Consider the following 22,789-nt stretch of genomic DNA (forward strand, 5'->3'; position numbering starts at 1 on the left):
GCAATTTAAGGTGAAAGGTCTCTTTATCTTTGCCATCGCTAATGCATCTCACATTCTTAACCAGGAAGTTCTGCATCCACTGTTTGAGGCCTTGCACAGCTGAGATGTTGTTGTTGTTGTTGCTTCTTAAGCACGCTGTGTAAAGGAAGGAAAGTGGCCCCAAAAGGAGGAGGATTTATTTTTATTTTTAAAAAACTGGGTTGTTGTTGTTTTTTGCAAGATCCCAACATTTCCCCATTCTGCATGCCCAAAGCCAGGTTGCTAAGGATTGTACTGTCAAGGTTCAGAACCATAATCTCTAGAGACTCTGCTTTTCAGCACCTCTTTGAACGCTTTGTCTGTGGCAAAGGCACGGCTGCTCCCACAAGTATCAGGTAACTAAAGGAAAGGAAGGATGAATCGAGGAGGAGGAGGAGGAGGAGGAGGAGGAGGAGGAGGAGGAGGAGGAGGAGGAGGAGGAGGAGGAGGAGGAGGGAGAGAATTGCATAAAGCAGTCTTAAAAAAGAAAAAGGAAGGGGGCTGGGGGACTTGGGATGTACACAAGCCAGACATATTCAGGCAGGAAGGATGCTAACTAAACCAAAGCACCTTTTACCCCTAGCCTTGAGCAGAGAAAGTAAAGCGAATCTTCAAGAGTTAATCACTTTCTTCATGTGTCCCTTTCCTCCTTCCATCCCAAGAAGTTCAGAAAACTGCATTTAAAAGTGTGGCATGGGGAGGAGCAGGCAAGGAGGAAGGACACACAGACACCAGCCCACAATAATTCAGGGACAGGGATGGTTTCTACCAGGCACCCCCCAAACTCTGGCCCTCCAGATGTTTTGGGACTACAACTCCCATGATCCCTAGCTAACAGGACCAGTGGTCGGGGAAGATGGGAATTGTAGTCCAAAACATCTGGAGGGCCAGAGTTTGGGGGGTGCCTGGTTTCTACTAAGCCCACCATCAAATGCTACAAGTCTTAAGTGATGTATTGTACAAGGCAGCAAGCTACAACATGCTGTAAAATGTTGGTGAGAATTGGGGGACATGCAGGTGTACGATGCCAAGGCAGCCCCCTGGTTCATCTTTCCGCACATTAAAATGTAACCGGTGTGTGGTGCTTTCAGTAACTATCCTTCCTCTGACACATCTGGAGTGGTAGTCTGTGTTTTAAATGGTCTTTAAAAAATAAGAAAAGAAAAAAGAAAGAAAAGTTGAAGGGGAGAGAGAGAGAGAGAGAGAAATACCAAGAGTCCTGTAGTCATGCAAAGATTGAAGTTGTTGTGGTTGGAAAATCTGAAGTTTTTACAATGACCACAAGGGATAGAAATTTAGACACACACACACACACACACACACACACACACACACACACAACGAACAAGCTTGGTTTCTCAGCCGGACAATTCCACAAGCCTACACATTGGGAGTGTGCCAAAATATCCCGGTGACCAGGTGCCAGCGTTCAGTCACCTTAGCTCCGTGGGACGTGGGCGGAGGGAAATTACACTTAAGACTCTAACTCAGGCAACAGAAAAGAAAGTTGTGACTCATAAGCTTAAAGTTTGCCTTCTGACTAATGACAATGTTAGCACTGGCTATCAATCCATTTGCAAGGGTGGCAGAAGGGAATTAGGTTTTTTGCAGAGACAAACAGCTTCCCTGAAAGAAAAGTAAACAAGTGCAAGGTGCAAGGCATAAGGCTGACTTTAAAGAGAGAGAGAGAGAGAGAGAAGAATTCAAAAGCAAATTCATTTCTCACGACTTAGCTCAGCGTGCAGCCTCTGTATTGGGGGGGGGGGAGTCTAGCTCGCTTTTTAAATAGACAGTGTTGGATTGCAGCCTAAATATGTTTCATATTGAAAGCAGACGAGGATTCCATTTCGTTCACTGATAACTGTGGGAAAATGCTTGGAAAAGTAAGCAAAAGTTGGGCAAGTAGAGACATGTGCCCCATCTCGCAATGAGCGGCCAAACTTTTTTATTATTATCGTTATTTATTATTGCATTCATATTTCATTAGCGCTGCACACCGTACAGGCCTTTCTCCCCGAGTCGCAACACAACATGCAGACGTTTTTTAAAGCACACACTTGAGGACCCTCCCTCCATCAAGTGTGTGTGTACACACACACACACACACACACACAGCACAAGATGCCAGAGCCAGTACATAAATATACATTGAGCTTAACTTGGAGGCCGTTCTATCTGTCAAGGCAGCCTTCCGCCTCGGATTAATTGCAGCAACACTCCTCCTGAGTCAATGCACAGAGCCAAAACATGTTAGAGCAAGTTTACAGCATACCACACCAAAAAGACAAAGAGCCAATTATGGTCACTCCTGCTACCTTCAGTTAAGAGGATGTTTTCACTGCAGCCTTGCATAATCGTTTGAGAAGATGTTCTGTTTTAAGGCATAGCAACAGTCCCTGCTCATTCTTAGTATTGTTTACAAGCCTGCCCCACCCCGGGGAGCAGATGGGGAGGGAGGAAAAGCAGAATATTTTTGCCGAAAGTGCTACTGTTACTTCATACCCGTCATTGCCACATTCCCAATACGGCGCAGGTGTGCTCTTTGCAAATTTGTTTTGGGGGGTGGGGTGGGTTTTTCTTTTAGTTTTGAAATAAAACCACCACCCGACAAACACACACTCAAGAAAGTCGCTTTCTGCGCTGAAACAGTCTCTCGAGACACCTCAAAGGTCAGCCAAATTTGTGGCATTTGTGAACCACGGTCTACTTCACCAGACAACAATACTCATCATTCCTTCTCTAGCAGTGTGTCCACCCTCAACGATATCGAAAAAGGTCCGAAAGTCGTTAATTGCAGCTCAAATTAAGAGCTCTGTGTCGACTCAGAAACTTGTCCACACTTTGAAGAGTGAAAAAATAATTTTTCGCACAGCAAGTTCTCCTGTTCTTGTAGACCAGTCCCTTTCACAATTCAAACAGATACCCAATTTGCGTTCTGGGTTGTGTTCCTGTTAGGAACCGGCGGCGGCGGCAGGGGGGGAATTATGCTAGCACCCAAATACAACCCCCTTGCTTTCAAAGCCATGCACCTCAGAGATGATAGAGGGTTAAGAGGTGTACATCAATCCCCACTCTAGAGATGAGCAATTAAGATAGCAGAGGAATGTATGCATGCGGCACAGAGGCTTAATTTTTCCCATGCCATGTCTCACCCTTGCACATCTTTGAATAAATACACCAGTCAGGCACAAGAATTCCACATCCTGAATCTTATCCCATCAAACCAAGGTACTAAGCAACGAGTCGGCACTGAGCTAGGAGACAGGGGGGACACCCAATTAGCTAGTAAAACGGGGGACCAGAAGGCAGGAGGCTAATGAAAGAATCTAAGAGGGCTCCGCTCAACAAAAGAAAAGTAAACAGTCTACCTTGAAGTTTAGGTTATGGGAACATTTTAGTGCGGGAGACCAGACCTCTGTGCTTTGCCCAGCACCAAAAATGCACATGTGTCATGTCATCGAACTTGATGCACAATGAAGACCAGGGATGGGGAGCGGGTGACACTCCAGAATCTGATGGACCACAACCCTCATTACCACTGGCCGTGCAGCAACAATCAAGTCTTCGAAATTAGCCAGGCGCATTTGGCTTCCAGCTGTCAACCCAGGTGCCTGGGTGCCACCTGACATCTCCACCACCTGACAGGTGCATGTCTAGGGATAACTGGATCTGGACTGCTTTCACACCACACTAATATCCCATCCTGTAGAATTCTGTTGTATTTTATCTGCACAATCGGAATGAATTTCCGGAACCAAATTGCTTTTTCCGTGCAACTTGAGTAGCAGTCACCATTCAGAAAAAGAGGTCGGAATAGACATATACGATATATATATGTGGACTGTTCCAGGATCAAGTGGCTTTTCTTCTTTAAGTTCTCAAAGCTCTTAGCCAAGCTCAAGGTTGTCATCTGAACTAGCAGTCACTCACAGTCAGGCCATGCTTTGAAAAATAAAACTTTGGAGGCGTCTTACCCAAAAAATGACAACTAGATATTCCATTTTGGGGACTGTACCCTTGGGCTAAGAAGCCATTTGGTGCCAAGCTCTTATATCCGAGTTTCTAACCCTAGCAACAACCCATGTGGCATCAGGGAGTTCATGCAATGGATGGTTACATCTGCACTGGTTTGTTTTCGCATGCTGTAAAACCATGGGCGGGGAACTTTATTTTCTATTTGATTAAATTTAATTATGTATCCCGTCTTTCAGACAACCTACTTTGAGTTCAAAGCAGCTCGCCATCATGTGGCCCTCCTGGTGTTTCTGGGGAACATCTCCCATCATCTCTGATCATGGGTCACGCTGCCTGGGGCCGACCGGAGACCAACAGCCCCCGGAGGGCCACAAGCGCCCCCATCCTTTCACTGCCTGTGCATGCACAGGCTTCACATGTATCTCTCGATACGGCCTTCGCAAAAGGCATGCCAACCTCTGTCTAAGCTGCTCATTTCAGGCTGCGAGTGGTCGAAAGAATCGCCAACAAAAATAACTTCCACACAGCAGACTAGATCTCAGGGAGAATCCCTCTCTCCAACTTGTTGCTTTCCATGTGGAGAATCTGTGCATGACATGAGAGCTCACACACACAAGCATGGATTGTCAGAGCCAGTGGCAAGGTGAGGCGACCACCTCAGGTTGCAGGATCCGCAGGGGCAGCAGATTCCAGATATGCAATCTGGGTGCCAAATGGCTCCTTAAACCAGAGTTACAGTCGCCAAAACAGAAAGCCTGGTTGCCATTTGGGGCCAGATGGCTCAAAGGTCGCAGTTTTCGAATACAACTTTCTCTGCTTCCCGAAATTCATCCCGACTGCGCAGATAAAATACAACGGATAGAATTTTACAGGAAGTGTAGCTTGTGCGTGAAAACAGGCCAGATCCCAGGATCCCCGGCAGCCCAGCATCTTCACTTGGTCGCAAGAGCCTGGAGCAAAATGTTTCTCCAATCCTCTCTGCATCCTTTTCAGGCAGGGCAGGTTTACCTGGATCAAGAAGCAACAGTCCGCAGATAAACTGCACAGCGACAAAGCCGCCCTTCTTTGCTATGATAATGGATCGTGATGCTGGTGGCACCGAGCTCCTCTTGCAACACTGCTTGCTTCTGCCAAACCCCCACCAGCACCAGATCACATCACCAGCAGACCAGGCCCCATGTTGCTAATGCAAAATGTGTTTGCTAGGACAAGATGTGCAGGAAAAGGCATTGGTGAAAATTACAGAAGAAGCTACACTTCTGTTGCTGTTTACTATTGGATTCTAATGGATTTTGACTATTTCTTTATTTTATATAAGTTGTTTATTTTAAAGTTGTTGTGACTTGTCATATAGCAGGCATGCCCAACAGGTAGATCGTGATGTACCAGTAGATCACTGGACATCTGCGGTAGATCACTGGTAGATCATTGGCTCCCCCCCAAAGAAGCTGAACAACTGTGGCTCCCCTAAAAAAAAGCTCAATATTTTACCTCCTCCCTGAAACAACTCAACAACGACCTGAACCCCCCAAAAGGGGATAGATCACTGCCAGTTTTTAACTCTGTGAGTAGATCGCAGTCTCTTGGGAGTTGGCCACCCCTGTCATATAGTATCTGATTGTTACTATGAATGTTTGAATTTTTATTATTAATATTATTATTATTATGTTGGAAGCCGCCCAGAGTGACAACACAGCCAGATGGGCAGGGTAGAAATATATTTATTATTATATTATTATTGATTCATGCTGGACACAGAAATACAGGGGCAGCACTGGAATGAGACGGCTAGACTGCGGCCCTCCATATGTCGTTGGACTCCAATGCCCAGCAGCGCCAGCCAGCATGGCAAATGAGCCGACATGATGGAACTTGTAGTTCAGAAGAATCTGGAGGGACACAGGTTCCCGATCTCAGATGTAAAAGCTGGACACAGTGGAGCAGGACTAATGGAGTCCAGCACAAAACTGAAACAAAAACCAACACACTACTGGTAAGATCTCCTTTAAAAGAGCAAAGTATGGCTGCTAAAGTGGTAACCGGTTGTTGCTTTTAACGACACAATCCTAGTCTCTCCCACACACGGATATGCTCATTAGGTTTTCACAGGCATTGTTGGTAGCTAACCACACACTCCCAGGTGTGGGGGAAAGGGAAGGATTATGTTAAGCGTATGATCAGATTACAGGTGAGAACTTTCAGGCCCCAGGCCAGGTAGTGGGGAGAATCTGTGAATCTATAGGTGTGCTTGGACTACAGCTCCCATAATTCCTGATCACTGGCCATGCCAAACCGAAAGAGGCAGAAATTTAAGAGGAGTTGAAAATTCTGGCCAAGTGATTGTGGAGGCGTTTCAGAAAAGGGTGCCCCCTGCTTCCTACCCAAAGTGTTAGAAACAAAATTAAGCTGGATCCCATTTGAAAACAAAAGTCTATATTGATCCATACATATATCCGGTTGCACCAGAATTCCCATCCAATTGAAAGGTTTTAGGACTCCCCACAGGAAACAAGCTCAGCGCACCTGCTCAAATCCAAAACCTCCCTTCTCAAGCCATTTTGCAGCATTCCCCCTTTCTGCAACTGGTAAAGTTGTGGCCCGAACTGCATTCCACAAGCCTGGGAAAAGAAAGGACTCGACTCCAACTCTCGCCGACTGTGGTTCGCATTCCCACGCACCTCACCCTTGCTTTGTTTCCCCTCAGCAAAGAGCCAGAATGCCTTACTGTACTTTGTGACTCAGATTTTATCTGAAGGTCCCGAGTTCAAGTCTGGCTCACGCTGGGTGACGCAGCATCAACATGCAGCAAGTCTGGATTTACGAGCTCTCAGCCAGATCGGCTCTCCCACGACTTTGGGACCAAGCATTTAAAAGCGCCTCAGAACAAGGCTGGCAAACGCATTCTGCTGCAACACACAATGCAGCAGGAAATCCCTATACAGTCGTACCTTGGTTTTCAAATTTAATCCATTCCGGGAGTCCGTTCGACTCCCAGAACAGTTTGAAACCCAAGGCGGGGCTTCTGATTGGCTGCAGGAGCATCCTGCAGCCAATCAGAAGCCGCAGAAGCCATGCAGGACGTTCGGCTTCCGAAAACCGGAACAATCGTTTGGGAGCCAAAACGTTTGAGTTCAAAGGCGTTCAGCTTCTGAGGTTCCCCTGTATTTAAAGGGTTTCGTATCCCACCTTGCAGGCTGCTCTCTTCAATCACCTCTCCACTTTTCCAAATTCCAACTCCCATCAGCCACCAACTAGTAGCATGGTCCTGACTCCCCCCCCAAAAAAAAAACAGTCGTGACTCCCCCCAAAGACTCCTAGGAAGTGGTTTGCTACGGATGCCGAGAGTTGTAAGGAGACCCCCCATTCCCTTCACGGAGTGAGAATTCCCATCGGGATTTAAGGATCGACCCCTCTTCTGCAGGGAGTGCTGGGAACCGGCAGCTCTGCAAGGAGAATAGGGGGCTCCCGACAGACCTCAGCCCCCTCAGGAAACAACAGTTCCCAGGATGCTTTGGGGCAAGTCGTGACCGTTTACGGCGCGATCCTGTTTCGAAGGCATCGTTCAGATGGGACCCTGAATAACCCGCTAAAGCAATCCGCAATCAGGAGCGCACTCCCCAAAGCCCCTTTCCAGAGGAGACAACATTTTGCACTCTTTAAATTGGGCTTCTTAACCGAAAAAAGAGTACAGGAGGGTGTTGTTGTTGTTGCTGTTTTAGAGCACGTGTGTGTTATATGCAAACACACATCCGCTCTGTGCACCTGGCCCCCTCTCCCCCATCCTTGGGAGAAAGGAGAAAGGGTCAGGCATGCGACCACTTCTTCCCCTCTTGGTCCCACCTCTGGACCAAGCCAGGTATCACTTTAACAGCTTGGCTGCTAGCCACACCCATTTCTCTCTTTTTTAATTACATACCAGGAGTTCATGGGGAGGGGGCATTTCCAGAGGGTCACACCACATGGGGAGTTTTAACCCTTGCTTCCCCCAGTCCCAACCTCAAAGAGGATCCTCCCTATAAGACTGAGATCACAGATGGGGAATCTTCTGGGTGTTGCTGGAGTACAAGAACTCCCATCACAACAGACCCCTGGCCATGGAAGATGGAGTCCAACAACCTGGACAGAGTCGGGGGGGGGCACAGATTTCCGACCCCTAAGAAAAGAGTCTCCCATGGGGCAATGAGAACTTCGACCCCATCCCAAGCTTCATAGAAGTGCTCTCTCTGTGTGTATGTTGGGATCAGGGCTGAAGACCTCCTGGTTCAGTGTAGCCCCGATTAAAATGGGGTGGTGGTGGGGCTGTGCTCCAAATTTTTTTGTTATTATTATAAAAAAAACCTATGTGGTTAGAAACCATGCTATTGATATCCAGTTTGGGCCTCTATTCTGAGAGAGAACATTGTGGGAGACCCAAAACCCAGAAGGAATCTTAGGTAAAGGTAAAGGGACCCCTGACCATTAGGTCCAGTCGTGACCGACTCTGGGGTTGCGCGCTCATCTCGCATTATTGGCCGAGGGAGCCAGCGTATAGCTTCCAGGTCATGTGGCCAGCATGACAAAGCCGCTTCTGGCAAACCAGAGCAGCACATGGAAACGCCGTTTACCTTCCCGCTGTAGCGGTCCCTATTTATCTACTTGCACTTTGACGTGCTTTCAAACTGCTAGGTTGGCAGGAGCTGGGACCGAGCAACAGGAGCTCACCCCGTCACAGGGATTCGAACTGCCGACCTTCTGATCAGCAAGCCCTAGGCTCAGTGGTTTAACCCACAGCGCCAAGGGGCCCTAAAATGGATTTGCCCAAAACCCTTGGGTGGAGGCAAGCTCCCCATAGGTTGGCTGCCGTTACAAGGTTTTCGTTCAAGCGCATCTTGCACACCTCCTCTCACAGGGCGGGAGGAAATAATAGAGTCGTGTGAAGAAGCCCATTCCTTGACAAGGACAATACGGAGCGCCTCTTTTGACCTTGAAAGCATCTCCGGCAAAGGACAAGCCACAAGGGTTAACTGCGGTCCTAGCCGATCCAAGAGTGTCATAAGCAGCCGTGTGCCAAATCACAAGGGTATTCCGTTTCCTCGTTCGGGGACAGAAAAGCGAGCCAGTGAGTTGAAACCTGTTGTGCTACTGCCCCATGTGGACTACACTTGAACATAATAACCTGGAAAAGGCAGAGGGAAAAGAAGCCGCTGAAGGTTTTCTCTCCTGCACCCACAACCCCCTACAAGGATCAGAAGATCCCAGTGGAAATCTGGCTGCAGGACAGCTTCAGATTCTCAACCCATTGCCCTCAACCCAGAGCAGCCTGTGTTCGGACCGGTTGTCGCTCATCTTCCCATAGTGCCAAGGTGATGACATTTTGGAGCGGGGAGGTGAAAACACAAGTGCGGATGGCAATCCTCCAGGTCCCTCGGGCCTTGAGAACAGGGAGAGAAAGCACACACACTGCTGAACACTTTGCCCCATGGCATTACAAAACTATGAGTCGGAAGGGACCCCCAAGGGTCATCGAGCCGAACCCCCTGCAATGCATGTTCATTCCCAGCTCACATGACACCCGCAAAGAGGGGCAAGTACACAGAACTTGAGGAATTGCACCAGCAAGGCAGCAACTGGGGATAAGGCAGGAACACAGGCAAGACCCACAAAGGCCATTGGATATTTATTTTGTGTTTTTGTTTTTGAGGCTACTTCCGGTTAATTTGTTTTTGTGACTGTGTGGAACCCAGTTCAGCTACTGATTGACTGATCGTGTGACTGCGGAAATGGATAAAAGCCCCCATCCAAACAATGACTATCATCAATGCAGGTAAGGGGGGGGGAAAGGTATTTTTACTTTGATTATCTACAATACTGTCTTATTTTATAGCACAGTACTTTGATTATTGCTTTCATTTTATGGATTAACGGTCTTGTTAGATAGTGAAATCCATGTTAAATTGCTGTTTTAGGGAACAGATTAATCTGTCTTGCATTACTTTCTATGGGAAAGCACGCCTTGGTTTTGGAACGCTTTGGTTTTGGAACGGACTTCCGGAACGGATTACGTTTGAGAACCAAGGTACCACTGAATGGATCCTTATGGTGTCACCCAAGGAAGAAGGCAACCTAAGTGTGCCTTTCCCTTCCCCGCTTCAGAAGAGAGGCTTCCCCTTCGCCAACCCCTTGCCCTTAGGAGCAAGCACTCGCTGAAACCGGAGAAAGAGCACACCACTTTTCCTAAGTATTCTTTTTGACTGCGCATGCTCGCTGCCTCTCATAAACCGAGCCGAAGAGTGTCCTGGCAAGCCTGCTGGAATAATGACTATCCTGCAAACGCTTATGATGTGCTGAAGCAGCCATTGTGCAAAGCAAGTCCATGGTTTGTCCGGGAGCCAAGCTACGCCGAGTCTACTGCTGCTTCCTGTTGCTTGCCCTGTACCAGCATTATTTTTGGACGGGCCCCATTATGCTCCGTAATCCTCCCTGCCGTCAGGATGGCCACATTATTGTCATTGGTTAATATTAGCCACCGCTGCCTCCCGTCTGGGTGGTCGGACTACAATTACTCCAATGACCAAACTGGTATGTTTCAAACAAAAAGGAAGAGGGTGGGGGTCTTTCCCCCTGTGTGTGGGGGGGGTCTTTAACTTTAAGAAGGAATTGGGGCGCCTCATTTTCAATCAGTTTTTAATCAGTTCTTGCAAAGCCGCCCCCCAGCTGCAAAGGAGCTCAATAGCTGATCACTGTTAAAAAAACACACGAAATACCATCTCCCCTTATCCCATTCCCAGACGCGAAGCTTCGCTCCCATCCCCCTCAGAGAAAATGCTGCAAGCAGGCCGGGATGTCAGTGGGCAGTTTAAACCCCTCAGCAGCAAGGAGATTACCCGCTATTCTCAGCATTTAGCCTCTCTACCTGTTTAAAGCATCGCTTTTGATAATTAAATGCACCAGTTACAACAAGGTGACAAGGTTAATAGACAGAATACCTAGCAGTCAGTCAAGCAGAGAGTCAGGTTTGCAACCAGCAAGACTGAACAAGACTTCCAACCCCCCCCCCCTTCTTCTCCAGACTCATTTACCTGGAGAAGAGAGCTGAGCTGGGAAGGGACAATGTCCCAGTTCACTTGAGCCCCTTTAACCATTTCCGGGAATGTTGTGCCCTTCTGGGGCACACACTATTAAGATTCCTGCACTGCAGCTTTGCCTAGATCTACCCCCAAACACATGTCCCAGCTCCTCGATCCATCCAGTCGCAAGGAAGCTTTCTTTGGGGAAAGAAAAGCCTCTGGCCTGGCGAGTGTTATCCTGGTCATGGAACAAAGCAGCAAGTCTAAAAATGCATGGCTTTATTTTACTAAGACGGTGAGTCACCGCTGGAGCAATCAAGAAGGAGAAGATTTATGGGGCTTCTGCCCGATCAAACAGAATCGTCCCCTGGAATCGACTCTTTCAAAGTTAACAGAATCAGAGCCTTGCCCCGTTTCTCCAAGAATAAAACACAGCAATTCAAGAAAGTTAACTTGGAAGCTGCTCCCAAGCTAACAGGCGGATCCTACGCAGAGTTAGGTACACTTAGGCCGCAATCCTAAACACACACTTGCAAGGGAGCAAACCCCATTGAACAAAGTGGGATTTTGCTCCCAATAAGCACGTTTAGGATTGGCACAATTTGGCCCTCTGCTTTTGCTGCAGATCTGAGAAAGGAGCCAACTTAAAGACTCATATATTCCAATGCAAGCTCATGGCAATGGAAGTAAAAATATTGTCACAGTCCGATCGCTTGAAGTATATGCACTCCACTTTGGGATACCGGCCTCACCCAGTGGGCTGCAACCCAACGCTGGGAGAATTGGTTACTTTTCAAACACTTAATGCAAACAATTATCTGCTCCACTGTAGTCTCTCTCACTCTCATTAAAAATACCACACATTTCACGTTCTTTTCCCATGATGCACTCAGTCCTTCTACCGAATGCAACTTTCCTCTAATTCTTTGTTGTCCCAGATTTCACTTTTCGGAAAGTTAAAGTCCTCTCGCAGGCTCAAGGATAATCTGATAGCAGTTTTTCGCCTCCTCGGGTCAGAGACCCTTTGATAGATCCAGACAAAAGGCCTTTCGGGGAAGGGCTGCCTCTACAAAGAAAGGCCTGGCATAACTCAGCAAGATTTTTTTTTGCTTTTCCTCAACAGCAGATCCTAGAACAAAAGTCGGGCTTAGCAGCGAGCCAGCAAACATCTTAGGAAGGGGAGTATGGTTTAGTTAAAGAGCTGGCTGCTGCTGCTGTTAGCACTTTTCCAGCCCAAGGGTGTAAAGCACACAACCAGGAGATTCAAAACTTGTATTAAAAAACAAAAGCCACCATTTGCAACAAAGCACTTAAGATATTTTAGCACCTCAGTAGACAGCCAATAAACGTGACTCATAAATAAACAAATAAGGTGCCTTATATTTGCAAACTGCAAGGTCACCATGTAAATGTGGGGGGGTTGGGGGGGAGGTTTGAATTTTGAATATGCATTGGGGGAAAATTGCCACCTTTGACCTATACAATGTTCCCGGCTTGCCTAAACACATGTCTTAGGAAGAGAGAAAACATGAAATTCTCACCGTCCTGTAATGAATAATGGAGGCTGACTTAAGTGAAACAAAGAAAGTCAGGCACTGGAAAGCATTTCAGGGTATCAAAACAGATAATAGATTAAGCCATTGGCATTGTGTGGGAGAGGGCTTTAAACAAAGGCGTGCCAATGCTTGAACCAGCAATAAAACAAGGGGTTTCCTGAGGTATGTGGAGCAGGCCTCCTTATGGGGAACACACACACAAAGGCTTACTCCTCAAATATTCATTGGCTAAAGTGCAGGTCACGCTTTTTTCAAAAATATGCAATTGCATTTTTCTGTATCATTTTAGCAGCCTTGTGGATGATGCCTCCTTTATTTCCTTCATACTGGTTCGCTGCCCCGTTTCCTAGCAACCTATTCAAACCTCCAACCTCTTTTAAAAAAAAGAAGAAAATTTACAGCCCTCCATTGCCACAGCCATTACTCACAAGGGTTACATAAAAACCTAGGCTGGGCAAGGGGAAAGTTTTAATAACACAACTCTAAATCCTAGTCTCTACTTCATTTAACTACACATGCACGCAAGTTAACTGTGTGCATGTTAAATGGAACAGAAACCATGCAGGTTAGAATCTACACTTGAGATAGATGATATACAGATTTTGGTTTACTTGAGGAAGTATAGATTCTATCCTGCATGGATTACAGGGTATGTAGAAGGAAAGAGACCCAAAGGGCTTTTCACTCGCGAAGCAAAAATGTTTCAGAACTATTTCTTGACAGAAAGCATGCAGATAACGATAACACTTCCTGGCAAAGAGAAGATGCAGGGCCCTTTTTAAATGTGGGCCTGCATTTTTTTTTACTTTAAAGGGAGAGCCTTCTCCAAAACCACAAAGGTTAAAAAAGTTAACAGCTAGCCAGATTTTTATTTTTTAATTTTTTTTGCCAATTGTCAACTGTAAGGTAGGAGGCAAATCTGAAATTAACACCAGCTTCTCCTGACAGCTTTCAATGCGACTGCTCAGTTTGCACCAAACTCATCCTCAGTTGAAAGGAGACCAGAATGGAGAATTAACCCAAGTCTCAGTAGCGACTGCTTAGCCAGGGAGCTCAGGTTTGCCTTGCATCGGACCTGGTGTGTGTGTCATTCCTACCACAAAACAACAAACAAAAGATGCCATGAGAACCTTGAAGGAGAAGGCAGGAGGCAACTGAGCTAATGGAAAGTAGGAATTTCATCATAAAAGCACCTTGGATCCAGCCAGGTGGATTTTTTTTGTGTGTGCACAAAGGTGAGAAAGAAACCCATACCCCCTCAAGGCATGATATACACCTACAGAAAGTGCAGGGCTTGTCCACACTCAAAACACAGCTTTCTATTGGAATCAGATTTCTCGAAGGAGTCTTCTGCTAACTTACAGCTGCTTAAAGTATTATTCCATTCATACACACACACACACACACACACACACACGTTAGGATCCCAGTGCTGTAGATGGCAGGAGATCATGTGTGAATCAATAGGTAGCAGCCTGAGAAGCACACCTGGTGGAATTACCTGGCAAGACAAGATCACCATAGGATTTACTCATGCCTGACTCACCGGATATGCAGACATGCCATAAAAAAAGCAGACGGGTGCTGCGGGGTGGGGGGGAATGTTTTGGGAAGGAGAGAGCTGGGACTTCAAATGGGGCAGGAGCGCCATTGCTCAGTGTGACTTACTCCTAAGTAAACACACCTAGGATCGCTCTGTGCACAGGGACTGCATCTGTACTCAAGTCCGTCTCAGTGTTTGCGGATCAAATCCGCTGCTTGCTTTCACAGAAGCACCGATCACTTTCAAGATTATGCGGTGGTGGTGGAGGAGGGGGAAGAGATCAGTTTCATGACACACACAAGAAAGATTTGTCTATCCAAAAGGGTCCTAGATGAACCTGCTCCTCAACAAAGACACACAGAGATAGAGAGAGAAGAGAAAGAGAGAAAGGAGGCCGAATTCTTAAGAGAAGGTTGACAGCCATTGGCAGCACTTCAGATACCACACATTTTCACTAAGCTTTTTTTATCCCTTTGATGGCATATTTGATAACAGTTTTATCTCCCTGCAAGGCAAAACCGAACTAGCAAGGCTCAGAGTATCGAACAGAGAATACTTTTGTGAGCTCTGCTATTGTACTTTGTAATGCAATCTTCTTAAATATGTGCACTTAGTTTCACCCTAAATCATAATGATCTTTTTTTAAAAGAAGAAAAAAGAGAAAGAAAGACTCAGAAGGATGTGTGTGTGTGTGCGGATAATTGCAGCAGAGACAGATAGGAGGCAGCACAAGAGCACATGCTTAGCATTTTGTGTTGTGCTCCGAGTTGCTGGGATCACAAGAGAGAAAAGGGAGGAGGGACTTGGCTGTCCCTCCCACTAAATCCTCCCGAGATCTCCCTTCGCAAGCCAATCAGAACAATGCAATCCAGTGCGTGAATATTCATTTGGGAGACAACAGTTGCACCTCTTCCAGAAGACCAATAAAGGAGGAGACCTCTATTTCAAGAAGAGGGAGGGAGGCAGGGCTCCCAGCGCTGCTCTTTCAAAAGCTCTCCCTGCCCATTCACACAACTAGGACCTGCTCAGCACCCATAAAGAGGGATCTTAGATGGCTTCCACATGTCTGGCCCGGAGTTTAAAAGGATGCTGTCCAGCTACGCCCCTGGAGACAGCAGATTCCTGCTTTACAGTGTTGGCAGGCAGGCAGGCAGGCAGACATAGACAAACAGCAGGGCCCCTTCAGCATGATAAAGAGCTCAATAGTGACTTAAGCAATGGCTTTTTAATGCATGCATTTGGTGAAAGTGCAACCCATTCAAAGACTGGGTCATTTGCCAGCCAACTGGATTAAGAACCAACGCCTTTCCTAAGTGCACACCCTTGTTTCCAGGTGGAGGGTCCGGAACTGCTACCCAAGCCAAGGAAAGATGCTTCCAGCTCTCTGGAGCTCTCTTGCCTCGCCAGGCAAAACCATAAAGCTCTCACAGGAGAAGGAGAAGCAAGCAAAGGGTGGCAGCAGCGGCATGGGCATAAGGCAGAGGGAGTTATGTCTCTTGATTGAGCTCTCAGAGGTTCTCCAGGGTCTGGGCTGGGGAACTACCATACGCCAACAGGATTCTCAGGGAAGCTGGCAACCAGGAACAGCTAGCAGCTCCCACGGACACCAGAGATGCCATTGGGTAGGGCGAGAGGGGTCCCCATAGCATTCCACCAATGGCCCAACCCTCGTGCCTCCGCCTAGGCATGAGAACTAATGGGGGGGAGCAATAAAATAAATAAATTGCATGAACTTCTGACCTTTTAAATTCTCCGGGGGGGGGGCACAGGGACGACTTGCATATACTTTAAAAGCCGGGCACAAATAACACACAGGTTCCTCCCCCCCACCCTCAAATCCACTTAGGTTTTTCCATCTAGCTGTGTTGCAGCTTAGCCACAGCGAGAAGTATGCGGTTCTAAGCCTGCAACCGACTGACCACAGAAGGCAAGGAAGAAGATGCTCAGAAAAGTCAAAGTCACTCACCGGCCAGGCGAAGCTGAAAGGGAGAACAATCCGGTTCCTTTCGTTATTCCGATTGTATTTCAAACTGAAGGTATTCCCACCGACGACCGGGGTAGATCCGGACCCAAAGCTGCAAGGGCCCCCAGCGGAAACCCTCGACTGATACTCCTTCAGGCAAACTTTGAAATAAGTATCGCATTCATCTCTGGTGCATTTCTTATCAGCTGGATTCCGGGTCCCGTCACAGCAATTCCCGTTCTGCAATTCGCCATTGACATTTTGCATGGATATGATCTCAAACTCGAACTGGCCTGATGTTAGGGTCACCTGTTTTGTTTTTTTTCATTTATTTTTTTAAGTTCCCCCAAAGAAAGCAGAGAGGAGAAGGAAGTGTTAGCACGTTGCTTGTAAATAAATATTTTTTAAAAAAATATAAATAAATCACTAACAAGTTTAGCAAAAATGAGAGGGGAGGCTTCTATTGCTCCTTGATTCAACAGGTTAAAAGTGAACAGGAACCCTCATCTGCTACCCACCCACCCCCACCCCCAAATTCTGATGTTAGGAAGAATTCCCAGAGGGAAATGTCGCTATTTGCCTCCCAAAGCTCAAAACGAGTTAAAAAGGGTCGTAGCTTCAAGCAAGGGAACACCGCGCAGCAAAAGCATTGCACAGCCCAAACGAATAACTCTAATCAAGTCAGACGCACTCCTGAAAACAATCATGGAAAAGTCCGCTTGCTGCAAGCCTTTCAGAAAGCAAAACCCTCTGGAAAAAAGAAATGGAACGCTGACGGTATAGAGGGGAGGAAAAAAAAGGGAAAGTTCTCAGAGAAACATGGCTTTCCCCTAGAAATCATCACCCCGAATTCAAATACGTATAGCAGAAACATTTTCTTACAAAATGCAGCTGGAGGGGGGCGGTGGGGAAATCGGTCAAAGCTAATGTCTTGGGGCAGGGGGTTGGGTAGGCGGGCAAGAGCTCTGCAATCGAAAGCTTTCAAAACAAAAAACCAAAAACCTGCGAAAAGCGAGCTTCTACGCGGAGCTGCGCTGTGGGAAGCAACGCCTTGCCAAAAAACGTACCTTGACTCGCAAGCATAACAGGGCAAGGAGAAGCCGTAAGGAGAAGTCCGTGAGCTGCGGTCCCTTTGAGCCAAGCATGCCTCTTGCTTGCAGAGTGCCCTTCGCGCAGAGACGCTCCCCGGCTCGCTGCCGCTCTTTGCAGGCGCTGCCCGGCTCCCAGATATATATATGCTCTCCCAGTGGAAGCGCGCGCGGGTGGAAGACGCCACTTCTCAAAAGCTTTTCAATAGCGCCCCGATCTTCAATGCAAAGCAGCCCAGCCTCCTTTTATTCTCCTTGGCCTCTGTCTCTTAAACCCCCCCACCCTTTCTTCCTTTCTTATTAGCGATGGTTATTCCGCGCGCCCCCACCCACCCCCCTCGCCCGCTCGCTCGCTTTTCTCTCTTTTGCAGAGCTCGCCGGCCAACCCCTCTCTCTCTCTCCAGCCCGGCCAGCACAATAACCCGGGCTGAGCCCCCCTCCCCAACCCCCCGCCACACGCACATAGACGACACCCCTCCGGAGAGAAAGGAGGGGGCCCACGGCTATTTGCACGCGCGCAACGAGCCCCCTCCAAAAGAAAAAAAGGAAGCCAGAGGAGGAGGGAGCCGATCGCCTGTGCTGCAAGCCCCACTGAACTGACTGCTTGCTGCTGCTGCTGCTGCTTGCTAGCCCATGGCTACAGCAGGAGGCGGGGGGGGGGTTGCAAACGTCAGGCAGCGCATGCGTTGCTATTAATATGCATTAAGGGGGAGGGTGGAAGGCCAAGCCGCAGCCCCGCCTCGGGTCCCTGGAGAGGCTTGCCTTTTTTCCTTGGAAGGGTGACAAGAGGTGGAGCAACCCTGGGAAGGCAGGGCTGGGCCGCGGGGGGGGGGTTGCAGGAGGTGAGGAGCAAAGCGCAGCAGGTGGGCAAGGAGCCTTGAGAGGCGGGAGAATTAATAATGGTTGATGCGCGGCAAGAAAACCGCGCGTCTGTTTGCAAAGCTAAGCAGGGGCCGGGGTAGTTTCAGACGGAGTGGGGTAACCGCGCGGGTGGAGGAGGTTGGACTGCACGGCCTTCGGGGGGGGGGTCCCCTTCCCCTCCCAGTCTAGGTTCTGTGATGGTGATGCCAATAGGAGGGTTTGGTGGGGATTCCTGCATGGCAGGGGGTTGCGCTAGATGGCCCTCGGGTGTCCCTTTGCATTCTAGTTCCATGACGGCTAATAGCAAGCCTTCGATCATTGCTGTTGCAAATATGGGAGATCGCGTTTGGTATTGCTGATCGTGTTTGCTGAGCTGAAGACAAGAATTGAGGTTTTTTAAAAAAACAATTAAAACGGGAGGGGAGGTGGAGGTGACCGTCAGGTGTACACCCCTCCTAAAATGGACGTGTTTTGGAAAGCCTTCGCGGAAGAAGCTGGCTGCCACCCAAACACGCGTGCACGCCCCGGACCTACTAGCGTTTCAAGGCTTTGGAGGGTCTCAGTTCGTTGCCCGTCCGCTCCTTCTCTTCCCTCCCCACTCCGGGCCCACCCGGCGCTGGAATCGTGTGCCTGGGTGATCCGCCAGCCCCGGATAGCATTCCATATGCCTGTGCCAAACGTGGGATCCAGTGTACGATCGCTCGTGTTGTAATAAATCTGCTAGTCTTTAAGGCGCTTTGTTGTTCTTCCTTCGTAAGGAAGCGAGCGCGCGCTCTTCTCATTCTCTCCCTCCCCCTTGGGGGGCCACACAAGACGAGCCCCTTTCTCAGGGCATGGGAAGGGAATATGGATTACGTTGGAGGGGGGGGAGGCTTCAGAAATGCCCCACGCTCTCAGATCACACGTGGGAGAGCTGCAAAGAGAAACTTAACTACAGTACGCGCTCGCAAGGAACTTTGGCGCAGGATTGCAAAGTTCAGCAGCTTTTAGTATCGAGAAAACCTGGACGACGCGTGAACGTCGCATGATCGAGCCGTCTCGGGAGCTTCCCTCCCAAACCACAGGGGCAAACGCAGCCTGAATGCCTCGGTGCAGGCTGTGGAATTCGACGGGAGACTCTGTGACTTCAGAGCAAACGCGCAGACTCGCACTGTTAAGTCTCAGGGTGGTGGATGGAGCTACTTACTCCATAGTTCTCGATCAATCTGCCTCTGGGCGGTCCAGGTGAGGACTCGCCTGATTGAACATCGAACTAAAGTAAGAGTCCCTGCACACAGAAAGCTAGTATGTCAGGGAAACGGCTAGGCTGGAGTCCTTTCCCCTGACGTGCTAGGTTTTTGTTTTTTTAGTGTGTGGGTTTTCATATGGAAAGCTATGAAATCACGTGGAATAGCTCTACCCCACCCTCACCCCAACTCTTTGGGGAAGCAGACCAGGCACAGGTCTTTCTTCCTAATTTGCCACTAAATAGCTGTCGCACATACCTATGTGGGTTCTACAGGGGATGGCACTACTTTAAAAATGGTGCGGGGGCGACGTGGCTTTGGGCATGTTTGCTCCCTCCCTGTCCCTGTCCCTGCGAGCGCAGCATTTTAGATAAAAGCCTGCCGCAGTGAATAATGCGCGCAAATACCATTTTCTGCAACTGTATGGATTTGGGAAGGGGAAAGAGGTTCGTCTTGAGTGTTTGGGACGGTATGAAGTAAAAACAGGCACACACAAAACACCGAAGTCATGAAGCTCTGCTCCCGAACCTGTTACTGAAAGAACAGCCTCTGAGCACATCAGGAGTGCCTTTCCCACCTGCATCAGCCACCCCAAGAGCCGAGGAGAGGATGGCTTTTAGAGTCCCATCGGAAACTCCCTTGGGCCAGGATCCTGTACACTTGAAAGCATCTTTTCCTCTTCATAGGTGTTCTGGGAACTGTAGTTTGGCAACATCAGAGTGACAGTTCCCTTTACCAAACGACAGTGCCCATAATTTATTTTTATTTGGGGGGGGGGCGCTTCGAATGTGCTTGGTGGCGTGTATGCAGCCTATGTTTGGAAAGATTCCTGCATCGCAGGGGGTTAGACTAGATGACTCTTGGGTCCCTTCTAACTCTAAGATTCTATGATTCTATGGTAACACGGGGGGGAGGGGTGGCACACCTGAAAAGCCATGATTCAAAGGTTAACCTCCTGCGCGCCTTATTTTACTTGGCGGGGGTTGGGTGCGTAAGACCCCTAGTCCGCAGTGGGTGGCAATCGCTTTGGGGCAGGTTGTGCGTGTGTTAGTGTGTGTGTGTGTGTGAATGCGAGAGAGGAAGATAATCACACTGGGAAAAGCCAAGGAGGCGTGTGCTTTGAAATCAGTGTCTCGAGACAAATCGTCACCCTGGGGAGAAAGGGGCGTGCGTTAAGGGTTACGTTCTGCCATCAAGCCGATCGCGCAGCAGCAGAGAGCTTCGCTTCCTGAGATCTGGCAAGATTTGATGGGTAGGCAGTAGCATGGAGAGGAAATCCTTTTTGGCAACGGGAGAGGCTTCTCCAGGAAACCGAGAAACTGATCACCTGAACCAACGCGGTGCGCGCTCTCTCTCTCTCACACACACCCATAAAAAAAAAAGAAACCGAAGCAAACAATCAAGCGCCTGGAGGCAGGCTTACTTCTGAGTAGCTGTATTCCCTGCGCTTGCTCCGCAGCCTGGCTTTCCTGTTTCCAAAAGTTCAGCTGCTGCGCAAGTGCACCTCTAGGGGAGCGCTGCTCTGCGGCGGCTCCAAGCGTGGTGGCTGGTTAAGTAGGTGGCAATCAGCTTTCGATCTGTAGCCCTAAATAACACTTATTAGGAAGTGAGTCGGATGGGCTTCCGTGGGACTTCCGAGAGAACATCTGCTGCATCCAAAGGATGATTTAAGAACAAGGATTCCGGGCAAGGAGAACACTTTAAATCGGAACAAATCCAAGCCTGTTCGCACCTGTCAGCCATGCTTTATTTTTTTGGCCTATGAGTTGAAGCCATTAGTAATAGCAGTTAAGCTTCCTTTTAAGTGCTCAAACTGTGTCATGTCTTAGTTAATCCTTACTATGACCCTGTAAAGCAGGCTAATAGAATCATCCCCATTCTCCAGATGGAGCTGTGGTGGAAAGGCAGACCTGGTTCGTGCAGATGTAGTCTGGGCTGTACCAGTGGTATACTGGTGCGGGGAGGGGTTCGGTAGCCATTTTAAAAAAAGCTGTCAATGAAAGTGTAGCTCAGACATTGCTGGGTTAAAAGAAGGACGGGGGGCGGGGTATGCAGTCATTTAAGTGCCCACCTGCAATCTGAAATGACACAGCCTGGATACACAGCTGGGGTAGCCCGGTCAGTAGGGCATGAGACTCTTAATCCCAGGGTTGTTGGTTCAAATCCAAAGATTCCTGCATTCCAGGGGGTTGGACTAGATGATGATTTGGGGCCCTTCCAACTCTGCAGTTCGATGGGTCTATGAGAACTAGACCAGAGAGGCATGGGTTCAAATTCCCCGTGAAGCTTGCTATCTGCTAGGTCAGTGTTCCCCAACCTTTTTATCGCTGCGGACCAGTCAACATTTGATAATTTTACTGCGGCCCGCTGCGGGGGGGCGTTGATTGTTTATATTTTATTTAGATTGTTTTGATTTAATAATTTAATTTAATTGTATTTAATGTTCCTTGGGTGGCCCGGTACCAATTGATCCATGGACCGGTCCCGGTCTGTGGCCCGGGGGTTGAGGACGACTGTGCTAGGTGACCTGAGACCCAGGTCTCATACCATACCATACCAGATTCATACCATACCTTTAAACCTCTATTATACCACTCTAACAAGTCAATGCATCCTCCAAAAGAATCCTGGGAAGTGTAGTTTAATTCCATTCAAAGAGGGATTGATTGTGAAAACATTCTGAGAATTGTAGCTCTGCAGGGGGGGATAGGGGTCTCCTAACAGCCCTCAGCACCTTTAACAAACTACACTTCCCAGGATTCTCAGGGGAGGAGGAAGCCATGGTATTTAAAAGTGGCAGTACAGTATTATAATTTTTTTAAACCCTGTAAAGTGTGACGTTCTTGTAATGTGTGACATTATTATAAAGTAATACGCTCTTTGTGTTATAATAATTATAATCATGTATTCATTTAAGACCTTTATATGACACTTAATTGTTCACAAGCGGTGCACGTAAAAACAATTAACAGAAAACAGAACAATGAAACAGTACAAATTCATCATAAAACCAAACGTCACCTTAACATGCCTACCGAAAGAAGAAAGTCATAGTCCTGGTGTTGAAGTTCAGCACAAGGAGAGTGCTCGTCTAATCTCCATTGGGAGACAGTGCCACAGGCTTGGAATGTGGGGCTTCTGAAAGCTGTGCATCTGAGCAACAGACATTCCCTCAGAAATCAGGTTCAGGTAGTCCTCAAGACATCCTGGACGCACAGTAAGTGAGTGGTTCCCTAGATCAGGTGAATGGGAGGTTGCTTGCTCTTGATGTAGTAGCTATGCTTCCTCTAAAGAGTGGGTACTTAGCTTGGGGGTCCTTCTAGATCAGGCATCCCCAAACTGTGGCCCTCCACTTTTTTGGGCAGTACACCTGCGATCAGAACGGCAACAAAACGTGCTTGGAAGGCTGGACAGGTCTGGCCTGTGACAAAGGTTTGTGATGCCCGTGTTACGTTCCCAGGGTATTGTGTGGCTCTAGAAGTCAGGGAGCACCAAAGATTATTTCCATTCCCT

The 22,789-nt window shown here is 48.2% G+C and overlaps 1 protein-coding gene across 2 annotated transcripts in view; it reads right to left on the reverse strand.

The window, feature by feature from the left end:
• JAG1 (jagged canonical Notch ligand 1) overlaps window positions 1–17,833 on the reverse strand; it is a 67,579-nt gene extending 49,746 nt beyond the window's left edge. For both annotated transcript variants that reach the window (XM_035110076.3, XM_035110075.3), the window contains exons 1-2: window positions 17,169–17,833; window positions 16,105–16,410 (exon numbers count right to left, since the gene is read on the reverse strand). In XM_035110076.3, coding sequence (XP_034965967.3) covers window positions 16,105–16,410; window positions 17,169–17,246 — 384 coding nt within the window. In that variant the 5' untranslated portion in view covers window positions 17,247–17,833. The remainder of the gene's footprint in view (window positions 1–16,104; window positions 16,411–17,168) is intronic.
• Between the last annotated feature and the right edge of the window lie 4,956 nt (window positions 17,834–22,789).

This window comes from Zootoca vivipara, chromosome 3, assembly GCF_965207765.1.
Source record: "Zootoca vivipara chromosome 3, rZooViv2.hap1.1, whole genome shotgun sequence".
NCBI classification, from domain to species: Eukaryota; Metazoa; Chordata; class Lepidosauria; order Squamata; family Lacertidae; genus Zootoca; species Zootoca vivipara.